This window comes from Thunnus albacares, chromosome 1 (assembly GCF_914725855.1).
Source record: "Thunnus albacares chromosome 1, fThuAlb1.1, whole genome shotgun sequence".
Lineage (NCBI taxonomy): Eukaryota > Metazoa > Chordata > Actinopteri > Scombriformes > Scombridae > Thunnus > Thunnus albacares.
In genome coordinates this window covers 24,396,171-24,408,617 of record NC_058106.1, presented here as the reverse complement: position 1 = coordinate 24,408,617, position 12,447 = coordinate 24,396,171, and the positions used below count along the sequence as shown (strand labels likewise).

At 38.6% G+C, this 12,447-nt stretch overlaps 1 protein-coding gene across 2 annotated transcripts in view; it reads left to right on the top strand.

Moving 5' to 3' along the window:
• Positions 1–12,447, top strand: part of mettl15 (methyltransferase like 15) — a 54,332-nt gene that overhangs the window by 23,612 nt on the left and 18,273 nt on the right. For both annotated transcript variants that reach the window (XM_044351250.1, XM_044351240.1), the window contains exon 3: positions 7,066–7,202. In XM_044351250.1, coding sequence (XP_044207185.1) covers positions 7,066–7,202 — 137 coding nt within the window. The remainder of the gene's footprint in view (positions 1–7,065; positions 7,203–12,447) is intronic.

Below are 12,447 nucleotides of genomic sequence, written 5' to 3'. Positions count from 1 at the left end.
TTTTACTCTCATGGTTATTTGAGCTAGTCCTTATTTTCTCGACACCAGCACACATTTAATCATTTCTCACCTACAGTTAACACGTGTTTAACACATGTAGCATGTTAGCATAGCGTTACTAGTATGCTAAATGTAAATACCATGATAAGGTTGAACGTTCACAAATCCTTCGGGGACCATGAATATCTGCATCAAACTTCATGGCGATAATCGTTCCAATAAATGAAATAGTGTACTGTGGATCAAAGTGTCAGACCGCACAGGTGGACTGATGGACTAGCCAATGGACCGATGAAATGACCAAAGTCTATCTGTATAGCCACAGAATTTGTATGGCTAAAAGGAAAACACAATGTCATACCTTTCTTCACATCTTTTTACAAATAACAGGATTTATTTCAGTTCATTTTTAGGTTAGTTTTTACACACAGCACATACATCAGAATAACAGAAAAAAGGCTGTACTAGTGGAATAAATCCTGCTTTAAGTATCCTTATGTGAGTTCTACGTTTTGTAACAGTTGGCTGCTTTTTCCTTCACAAATTTCTGATAATTCATATCTGTTTGGAGAAGAATTAAGCAAACTCAGCATTCTAACATCAGGGGACATAAAAAGTAATAACAAATAATTTTTACAATTTTAAATATCTTGCATATGTACTGGCTGAGTCAGAAAAGGCTTTCCTTTATGGTCCTTTGTGACTGTGTGCCTCCGACAGGATTTGTTCATTCTCACTTATTCTTTCGGAAACGACCTACAAACTTCAGATGGGTGTTCTTGGAGGCACACTAGCAAATGCTGTTATTACACGTGTAGACGTGTCTTGTCTTAACTAGCTCAAATACTTCTTTAAATGCCTTTATTTAAACTTGTGCCAAAAGACTGCAAACAGCACTGAATAGATGAGGAATGAAAGTATTTGTTGCAACTCTGCAGCATTCCATTGACAAAAGAGAGATTATCTCAACATACAAAGAGGCATTTGGAAGGAGCCCTCTGGCGAAGAGTTTTGTCAACATTTTTGTGCTCCTGTACCACTTGTTCACTCATTCACTCTCTCTTATTCACTAACAGACACATGGGCAGTATGTTTGGTATACCTTTAGTTAGGCAAAAGGCTGCATACATCTCAAACATCACTGATCACCGTCAACATAATCTCTTGACAGAGTAATTGCGGGAAGCTTTCATGCCTTTTTGAGTTTGTCTGCTCTCACTGGCCATCTGTTTTGGTGCACCCTCCCCCCTCACCCAACCTCCTACCTGCAAGACCAATACAAACACCTATCGCTTTCATGCCAATAAAGTAGAGACAGGGAAAAAATGTAATTTACTTATTTTCAAAGTAGTTAAAATCAACATGTGGTAAGCTGTAGACAAACATGTAGACAAGTATTGAAACTCTAATAATGTGAGTCAGGTGTGGTATTTTTTTAAATTGTTTTAGAGCGTTGTTTTATTGTATGAGAACAGCGATACAGTTTGAGCATGAGATTTATTTCCAAAGTCCATTCCACACAGGCACTGTTCAGGTATGTAGCCACTGCACCACAGTACTTAAAGCTCGCCAGTTGTTGAAACCCCCATCATTCCCATAATCACAACCTCCACCTTCATCTATTCATACAGGGCTCTCATGTCGCAAACCTGCCCAATACGTGTGCACTTGTATCTCGCCATGAACTTTGTGTGACAGAGAAAGAAATGCAAACCGGTTACCTCCACTCTTGCCATGGCAACGGACGCGACAAGAAAAGCGATCCCGTACCTGTGTATCTGTCTCCCTAATGGTCTGTGTGTTAGTGTAACAAGATCTGTAAAAACTCCCCTCAATGACATTTTAGATCCCCCACTGTAACTGACCTGGGCTGGGGAGTCACAAGTAGGATTTAGGTGAGTACTCAGCCTTCTCTCAGGTTCCTGTTCCCCTTTTCCTAATGAATTCAACCATAAGAGGACTTGAGATGAGGCCCCATTTTTCCATATGGCCACCATATACAGGATGTTTTTTGTTGTTGTTTTTTTAAACTTTTGCATGAATTATGTTTGCAAAATCTCATTAATGCAAAAAATATACTTTCTCACATTATGTATATTTGTATAATCTCTTTATATAGATGCTCTGATCCATGTTTTTGATTTTAACATAACAAATGAGAGTCTATAATGTGTTAACCTTTTACTTATGGGAAGAAAAAGCTCTCATTAAGAATGCTGTGGGGTAACTGCTGAAGTGTCCTGCATTATAGCACCTTGCAGTTTCACTGTCGGACTGCACCACTCGGACCACTCCTAACTCTCCTATTCCCTCTGCTGGGAAAGGCAGATATTACACACCCTAAATAGAGAACAAAATCTAGACTACAGTAATTAATTTTAATTTTAAGTATTGTCTCTGTATTTAGAGACAGAAATGACCCATGTAGTGTTCTGGCTTTATTCCAATCTGCTGCTTTCTCTGGGAAGACCTGGTCTAGCTGAGAGCCTCGCTGACACCCCTCTGTATGAAATATCAATGTGAATGACTCACTCCCAAGTTTGGTGTCAATCATCATCGCAAATGCCAAACCCATTATCACCAACTCTTTTCAAGGAGTTGTTTTGTCCATCTGGTGGCAGAAGTAGCAGGCTCATGAAAAAGAGGGAAGATTTTCAGAACGGCATTCAGGGCTTTTGAAGAAGCTTGTTTTCCCTCAGGATGAAGGGGCTAGATTTTCAATTTACCTTATAAATGACCTGGTAAACATTCAGTTCTCAAGTTTTGGTTGTACGCATTTAATATTTAGCTTGGTATATTCGGTGTGTTTTTGTGTAAAAGTAGAGGTGAAACTTGTATTCAACCTTCAGTGCAGCAGTGATTCAAATGTGAGTAAACATACAGTATTAATATTACTAAACAACCACCTCTGAGAATACTGAGTATCAGTCGGTTGTCTTTTTTATCACTTGCTCCAGTGAAATAAATATACACTACCTTTGTTCTTTTGGCCACAGCTTCCTCAAGATGTGACAAAAGATTGTTGTGACAAGTGCTGCAAACACTCCTGTGGAGGACCAGTTAGTCTCCTGGTCGCTTATGTCGACTGTTTCGATAAAAGCCAGCCTACTTTGCTGTTTGTGTTTGTGTTTTCCTTTTCCTTTTTTGTATTGAATAGCACAACAGGCAAGTTCATTATGCGTGTGACTCATCCCACTAGCCCACACCCCCTCCCCATCTGCTGCTGTGCGCTGGAAAGGAGAGGGAACCGCCATTGATCACTTCTTCCCTCACACATGCACGCACACACCCCACCTTCAACGTCACTATCGATCGACATGTTTAATGTTTTTGTGGGGAATAGCTGGCATTTCCTTTTGTGTCATTTTACATCTGTTCCCTACCATTTGCTGACATTATAATAAATCACAGAGCAGAAATTTGAAAAAATGAAAAGTAAAGCATAATCCATACAATTATTCAAACAATCTCAGACTGTCAGTGCAGGGCTGAGATTTTTTTGTAGCTGTGGCAGTCAGGAAATATATAAGGAAATATATCTGGACAGGACATGTTTCCTGCTTTGCCAGTGTTTTTACACAGACACAGCTGAGTTAACAGCTGCCCAACTAACTTTAAAGATGCTGTGGCAGAATAGTTTGCAGATATTCGAAATGTCCTTCATTGATAAAATATTTTCCCACCCTATACCCCCACCTGATACATTCATAAATGGTGTTTAACAGTTAATAAATGCCTGTAACACACCATAATGTTGGCATGCAAAATATCCTGAGGAAGGTGTTCACAAGTCCGCAATTTAATTAATACAAAGTCTATACAATACAATAAAAAGTTAGTGTATCCTTTGCTGATTTTAAGCCTTATTGTTTATACAACATGTTTCCCACTGATCATCCTCTTGTGTATCTTTTTAGGACAACCTGAACTTTCACACAGCAGATATCCAGTGTCATTCTTACATTTGGAAAATATCTTGTCGGCCAGTCAAAGGGTTACGATATTCACATTGTTCTCATAAAGAAAATGTTTGTACTTTAACCAAGCACAGTGAATTTACTGTAAGAAGAATTCACTTTGAAATATTAACAGGCTTGATTTCTGTCTTATAACATATTTAAACTCTGTTGTCAATCACAGACCTTACTTTCTGCATTGAAATTGAAAATCCATTGAAAAGTACTGACTCGTGAGTATTCATTGAAAGCAATACTTAATTTTTTAAGGGCATGGCTGTAATATCCATAATGCTTTTTAAGGTTAGCTATTCTCCTCACAAATGTTTTTTTTATAGAATAATGTCAATATCACATACAGAAACAAATTATTTTTTGAAAATTGGTTTAACAACATTTTGCTTGTAAAACAGCTATTTAACTGTGAAGGGCTTCTGTATTCATATGATAAGTTTTTTATGGAGAAAATACAGTGTTCCTGTCTCCCAAAGTGAGAATATACTACTGTAAATAATGCACTGTCAACTGGTTTTATATGCTCATCACTTTGCTTATCACATTTATTCCTAATATAAAAGACAAATGCTCTTTTTGTAATTATATAGTTGAAACATTATAACGTGTTTATTTAGTGTGTACATGTGACATGGTTTTGGGCTGATTTTCAGTTAGATCTTAAAATATATTTTGATAAGGAAATTTCACTCAAAGAACATGACTTGTTATTGATATTCAACTTGCCATCTTATATTATATTTAAACAAACATCTAAGTCTTCAAATATTTCATACTAGGTTTTGGCCTAGACTTGGTCTTGACTAACAGCTGTCCGGTGGTTGCGTCACAGAGTCACAACTGTTAGAGTATCTTGAGTGTCCTTTCTGAGTAAAAATGACATGATTGAATGTTGTCATGCACTGCTAGTTCAAAGCCTCCTTTATGTTTGTGGCTGTCAGCATGACACACCACTGCACATCTCTATTCAATTTGACTTGAAAAGAATGACAACAAAGGGTGCTATCAACTTTCCAAAGCCAAGTTACTCATCTTCATATGTCTTTTTGTGACATGTTCATTGGTATTTCTTCTTAAACGGGCTGCTCATATATAATTTTTAATCTTTTTACACCTCTACTCCAACGTGTTTAAAAGTTTTAATAAAGACCGAAAATCTCCACGACTCAGTTTTCATCATTGTGGGAGGCCTCCTGAGCTTAGCTGATTAAATTTTTTTCATCATAGAGTCATTTCTTTTTATTCGGTGTGACATTTGTTCTGGTAGCGTGATAACATGAGACAGAGCCTGATACCATGTGTGTCTCACCAAGAGCGTCACAGTTGACAACCCTGCATCCATTGATGTATTCGGATATTACTAAGGGTGCAATGCGACATCTACTGTCTCCAAATCATTCCATTCACAGTGTTCAATTTGGTTAACAGTGAGCCTAACCCCAATAGTTAGCACCATCATTATGGCAAATATTCCATATTATTGTAATTCCCCCATTGGGAGGATTATAGTTTTGCAGTAAATTATAGCAACAGTGGCAAAGGAGCAGTGGATCACACTCCACAGTACTTGTGTTATGGTTCTGGTGACCTGACTTATGTAAGTTTAATATTCCCTCTGTGAGAAATATATCTGGGTCTTAAGCAGCTAAATGCTCCACTATGTTCTACCAGCTAATCACTAACTTGGTCTGTCTGTTGTTTGGTGCTAGGCAGGTAGCGTACAATGAGTTTACAGGGTTTATTAGCAAATCATAGTAGTGAGCTGCTGTTATGACCATGATCTATTTTGTGTCTGGATCTGTCTGATTCAAGCTCAGAAGGTGATTGATTTATCGATCACATCCTACATTTGCTTGAAACGCTTGAGAGTTTTTACAAATTAAGGCAAATGGCTCAGTCAGTCATAGACAGATGGGGATGTGAGTGGAAGATCTCACCGCTGCACTGCAGGTGTTTCAGATCAACAAGTGTCACTTTTTAACTGGTGACCATGGTTTTTTTTTTGTAGTTACTGAGTTGGCAGCGCTTACCACCTCCACCTTTCCTAGGGGTTACCTTGTGGTTTATCAGTTGCTTCCTGTGGGTGGAAACAAGTTTGATGAGAGTGGTGAGAGTGAACCAAACAATAAAGTTGCAAAAACAATCTGAAAGACAATGAAACGCTACAAAGAGCTACAAGGAACTGCAGAGTCGAGTGATAATTCTCTGTGGGTTTGTTACCACGAGCAACCCCTTTCACACACGTAGCCATTTGAGTTATTGTTCATATACAGATATTGATTAGTGCAGCTTCAACTGATTTGGAATATTGATCTGAAATAACATGTTTACCTCTAATGAAGGTTCATGTTTTCACAAGTTTATGTGGCTTGTACATGGACAATCCACACAACTCATTATCTTTTCACTATGTTAAAACCACATTAAATTCTAGCAGTATGTGTCAGATTTGAGGACCATCCTTTTTCTGCCTAATAAAGAACAAGGTTAACGCCATCAAACATGAGACCCAAGTCTTGTTTAATGTGGTGCTTTTGGTTACTGAAGGGGAAAAAAAATAATGATTTAGTTGGACTATGGAAACACTCCTGTGGGACTTAAAATAAAGCAAGGAAAATAAACATTTGTCACAACTTGCAATACATTATAGCTAATTTAAATTATGGGGAAACAAATGCTGGCCCTGTCATGTTTATCTTGTATCAGTGCATTTTTCCAGATGAACTGTTTCCACAATACATTTTGATCTGTCACAACCTTGTAAAACACAAAGAACAGAACAAAACAACTAAATGAAAAGAGCTTGTGGAACATGTTTGACAACTTCTTCGCTGAAAATATCAACCCTCCTTATCAATTAAATCTATATTCTGTATATTGAGGAAGTCTACCTTGAACATATCGACAATTTTGAATTCGGTTTAGCTTTACTATTGACATCATAGGACAGATTCAGAAAAATATGTCAGTGCAACACTGTGAACAGTTAAATGAAGAATTAACATTGTGATGATAAAACGATGATGATTAAATGTGTCTGTGAAATCCTGTTGTGAGTAGAATGTGTTGTTTGCTTGCTTTTTCTCGCACGTAGGTGGTCCTGGACATGACATTTGGCGGTGGTGGTCATACCAAAGCAATACTGAATATGGTTCCTGAAGTCACAGTGCTGGCCTTAGACCGAGATCCTACAGCCATTTCTCTGGCCCAGCAGTTGGCCAAGGAACACTCGTAAGTGATTTATTGAAAAGGATCAACTTCACCAAAACACAAGCTAATGTTTTTGTCACAAGCTGTCTAGACAAATGTTTATACAATATCAAGGTTAATGTTTTACCATAATTTTTTATTGTCACAGTTGGCAGCTTGACCATTTCTAGCAGTGTTTGGTTTGTGGTCATTATCTCTAAAAAAAAAACAAAAAAACATACTGTAGGTGTGATATAGTATTGCAGTTCTCCCTGTATTTCTCACTTCTTGCCTGAGCCGATCAAATACTGCTCGCCAAGATACAGCCCCTGAGTTTCACTGTCCAATCAAATCCATTCTTCCTTCTTAACTTAAAGCTTTTCTCCCCCCCACGCAAAGCTGGTGGGCCCGGCATGTCATTTGTCAGAGTAAGGGCCCACGCCTGCAGTGTGAGGGAGATGCTGCCTCCCACGGAGGATCTATAAGATACAAGGGGGGGCGGGAAGTAGAGAGAAGCCCAGAGAAGTTAAAAAGTGGAGAGGAAAAAAAAAAGAAAATGAAAACAAGAGTGAGCGAACAGGGAGACACGAGGACACAATGCCAGGGTGAGAGGGAGTGTGTGTGTGCATGAGCAAGGCGAGGGAGGATGAAAATGAGATGTTCCTAAGACCATGGCGTGGGAAGGAATCCTTTTACGTAGATTCTGGGGAAACCTCTCTCAAGGGAATCTGCCAGAAAAATGTGCCTGTGAGAAGGGAATGACAATTAAGAGAGAGAGAGATTCAGAACACTGTATTCTGTCAGCAGCAATATAGCCCTGCTGTAAACTCTTCCACGCCTACTCGTGATGCAAGCTGAGAGAAGCTAGAGAAATCTTTGCAATTAACCAATATTATTGGAAGCCTGAGTAAAAGACCCTGGCAGCCTACGCAGTGCATCCACACAACAGGGTTGGAGGATTTTCTCTCTCCTCTGCACTCCCATGTCTTGAGGAAAGTATAACCTTAATGCAAACTGTTGAATGTTAGTGTGAATCTAAACCTAATTTTAAAAAGCATTAGCTTATAAAAGTAACCATCTGTTCTATGAATGTTGATTCTCGCATGTCGTTAATAGGATTTGTCTCCTTCAAGTTGAGCTCTGCTATTCTTTCATTTCTGACTGCTTTTCACCATCCTTGTTGTTGCTATGACTTCCCTGCACTTGAAGCTTCGCAGTAGTTGTGCCCACAATAAATAAATCTGAACAGGCTACAAGCAGCATTGAAAACAGATGTACATGTGTGCTTATGAGGTCACAGGCAAGCTATTAAGGTGTGATATTATATTTCTACACACTATGTACTTGTGGAATTTACACAAAGTGCCACGTTGGGTGTCACGTTAAGATAGCAGAATTTAAAAAAAAACATTGGTACATTAATTCCAGTTTGTTTGAAAGTGTTTCTCCCATCACTGTTATGTGGACGTAGACGTGTGAGTCACATCCTCGCCCATGAAGGAGTCTCCGTTGCTCTACGACACTTTAGTAAGTGTTGTGGACAAATCTACGGTGACCACACAGGAGGGCTGATCTTTAAGTCAAAAAAAGCAGAAGACACGTGATGTGTCTTTGATAAAACTTTCACCCTGGCTGTATGCTGTACATGTTTCCTTTTTGTTAATGCCTCCCCATTTTTCCTGTCTTTAAAAATAATTTGATTGCGAATGTGTTTTTTAAGGAGGAGAAAGAGGAAGTAATTGGCTCTGGGATACCACAACCCATCGAGCCAATCATCAACAAGGTGCTGCGTGCAGAACTCAGTGTTTCATTCCTTTCACTTTGCAAATTTTACAAAGTTCGACAATAACCACGCAGTGGAACTCAGAGTGTCTTACAAATAGGGCAACAGTAACCTAAAATAAGCGTTCCTCAAGCATCATCCAGTATGTAACCATACATGTGCATGCACAAGATACTGATTCCCTCCATGCTGCTATTTTCATGCCTCTGCGCCGGCGACAGCAGTGGCCAGAGGAATGATGTCTTCATGTTGTCCGTCTGTCCACCTGTCCCATTCTCGTGAATGTGTTATCTCAGGAACGCCTTGAGGGAATGTCTTCAGATTTGGCACAAATGTCAACTTGGACTCAAGGATGAACTGATTAGAAGTTGGTGGTCAAAGGTCCCTGTGACTTCACAAAACATGTTTTTTGCCATAGCTCAAGGATTCATGCTAATTATGACAAAGTTTCACACAAATGTCTAATAGGATTGAATGATGAAGTGATTACATGTCATATCCAGAAGGTCAAAGGTCAACTTCACTGTGACATCATATTGTTCTGCAAAAACACTTTTTCTGGCCATTATTCAACACCATAACTCAGGAACAGAAGGAGAGATTGTGACCATATTTCACATTTGGTCAGATACTGAATTAGTGACACTAATCTTGAGTGCCCAAGATGAAACTGTGGTGATTTTATCAAATTCCTTCCTTGTAGGGGGAATCCACTAGACTATGCACTTAGCCCCTAAGCTACATCTTAACTGTAAATCATGCTTTATTAATGTCAAAAAGCTTGTTTAACATTATGCGTCTGCCCAAAGATACAGCTGTTACAGGAAAATACTGTACATGTATGTAATAAATTTGATATCAAGGCCAATTTGCAGTTATTTAGTTATTTGTTCCCCAACTCAAATATTGTTTTTAGTATACCCAGTTAGTTTTGTGGTGTCCTGGCTGGAATGTACACTGAATACAGTTAAAACATCTTTACTCTTCCTCACATTGAATGAGTTGGTGGATTTTTTTTTATAGTGACAAAACCAAGCCAAGCATTATAGTCATTCACACTGTTCAGCACTACACACAAGTTGAAAGTCACTATTCTCTCGATTTATCTAGCTGATTAATAACCTCATTCAGTCAATCACACATCATAAGCAATAGCCAGTGAAGAATTCCATATTTGGAGGCTTTTTATTCTGTGATGCAACAATTGATACTGTAACTATTCAGAAACAAGCTTTTCAACCAGAAAATAAAGATGATATCATTAAAGTGGAAAAACACCAAGGAAACATTTAACAGTTATTGATGACATGTGAGACAATGGCAAAACCACCAAAGAGCAAACATCTATTTTGTTAGAAATTATTAATTAATTAATTAATTTTCCAATAGCTTTGATATTAAATAGATAAGTCACAAAGAGTTTTTTATAACCTTCTTGAGGTGAAATGAGGTAGCACAAATTGAAATTTTGAACAAAGCGCATTTTTAAACAGCAGCCTCTGTGTTTGTGTGTTCTATGTTTGTAGCCTCTTCTTTTTTTTCTTCACTGGACTGTAGATATTTTCATCACTGCTCCCCTGCTGAAAGCAATCAATCAGCATCTTGTCTTAGGCTTCAGTGACGCAGGTAAAGGAACTGAGCAGGTCAACACAAGGGAATATTTCAGGCTTGATTTGTGAAGAGGCAGCATCATGTTGAATGAGCATGTGCTCAAACTGAGGCTGCTGTAAAGGTTCTCAATGTCCTCACTGAGTGTACTCTTATTCCAGATGGACAAGAACAAATATTTAAATATTTAAGTGAGGGAATGGTGTGTGAAGAAGTGTAGCCATCATTATGTTTTATGTTAAGTAAACAATGTCTGAGTAGGGCTTGGAACCTTGGAAATAGCAGTATTACAAAATCATGTTTTAATTGTTATACAACACTCAAGCAAGTAAATTGTTCATTTTCATGGCTTTTTATACAATCTATCATATATTTTGCTTATGCAATTTAAAACCGTTTGTTAAAATGTATTAGATTACCACTTTGTAATTTTCTAGCTTTTAAAGGTGCAGTGTGTAGGATTTAGTGGCATCTAACGCTGAGGTTGCAGATTGCAGCAAACTGTATACCCCCCTCCCAACACCCACCCCGCCCCTTCCAAGCATGTAGGAGAACCTACGGTGGCTGCGAAACTCGTGAAAAACACGAAAGGCCCTCTCTAGAGCCGGTGTTTGGTTTGTCCATTCAGGGCTACTGTAGAAACATGGCGTGGTGGAGCAACATGATGGGCTCCGTGGAAGGGGACCCACTCCCTATGTAGATATAAAGGGCTCGTTCTAAGGTAACAAAAACACAACAATTCTTATTTTCAGGTGATTACACACTAATTAAAACATACTTATGAATATGAATATATTAATATTATCAATGTTTTGTAACCTAAGGCCCACTTCTGATTGTTAAGAAATTTCAGAGAACCACCTTCCCAAATAAATGAGAAAAAAAACGTAACATGACAAAAAAGGAAAAAAAAATCAACTGGGTTGTAAATGTGTTATGCCACTGTAGCTGTAATGACCAAAATAAATACTTTCTTTACCCTCAGTGAGACACTTGGGCTTGCTTCTGGGAAATAATAAGATCAAGTCATGGTGGGATGAGTGAGAGGCTAATACGCAGAGTAGCATTCAAAGTTGCTTTCAGTTTGTTCCTTGCCTTTGATTTTGTGACAGTCACAAGGGAAAACCTTGACTCACATAAATAGGTGGTGGTGAAAGGCAAAAGAAGTTTCATTGCCTGTTTTGACAGAGAAGGATATTGTCTTGGCAGTCAATATCCAAGGTCAATAAGGTCACCTTGTGTGAGCTGAAGTTCCAGGCAGCTATCTGCTGATTCTTCCATCAGTTCATTTTCCAACACAGTGGACAGAGCCATGTCTCCTGAAGCAGGATCTACAGAGAAAGGGTCCAAAATCCAAAGGTTTCTATGTCATGGGTCCACTGGGAAGCAGTCTGCAAACTTTCGTGACAACTGAGTCAAATTCTGGGTTATAGCACTAAATATGTTGACATGAGGAGAGGCTTCCAAAGTTTCACTTAGAAGTGACAACATGTCAAATCGTCCCTCCTGGACTCTTAAGTTCCAAAGAATAAGTTTTTTCTTAAAGCCCTCAATTTTGTCTGAAACGAAAAACACTGTGCCTTGCAGTGATATAACTGGTCAAATACATCTCATTAGTAAGCCGGTTTTGCACAAAAGTTACCATCAGTGGAATGCTCAGAAAGAGGGGAGTGCTGCTCTTTCAGAAATGTCTGCACTTCTTTTCTCAGCTCAAAATGATGTTAAGCACATGTCCTCTTGAAAGCCACCTTACTTCAGTGTGGTACAAGAGCTGCAAATGATCTGTTTAAAGTCTTTCTCTCAGAGCAGCAAAACACCTTGAGTGACTTGAGTGCATTTTTCTTAATATGGTAAACAGTTTTCACAGCCACGTTCATGACTTCACGCAGTTCTGGT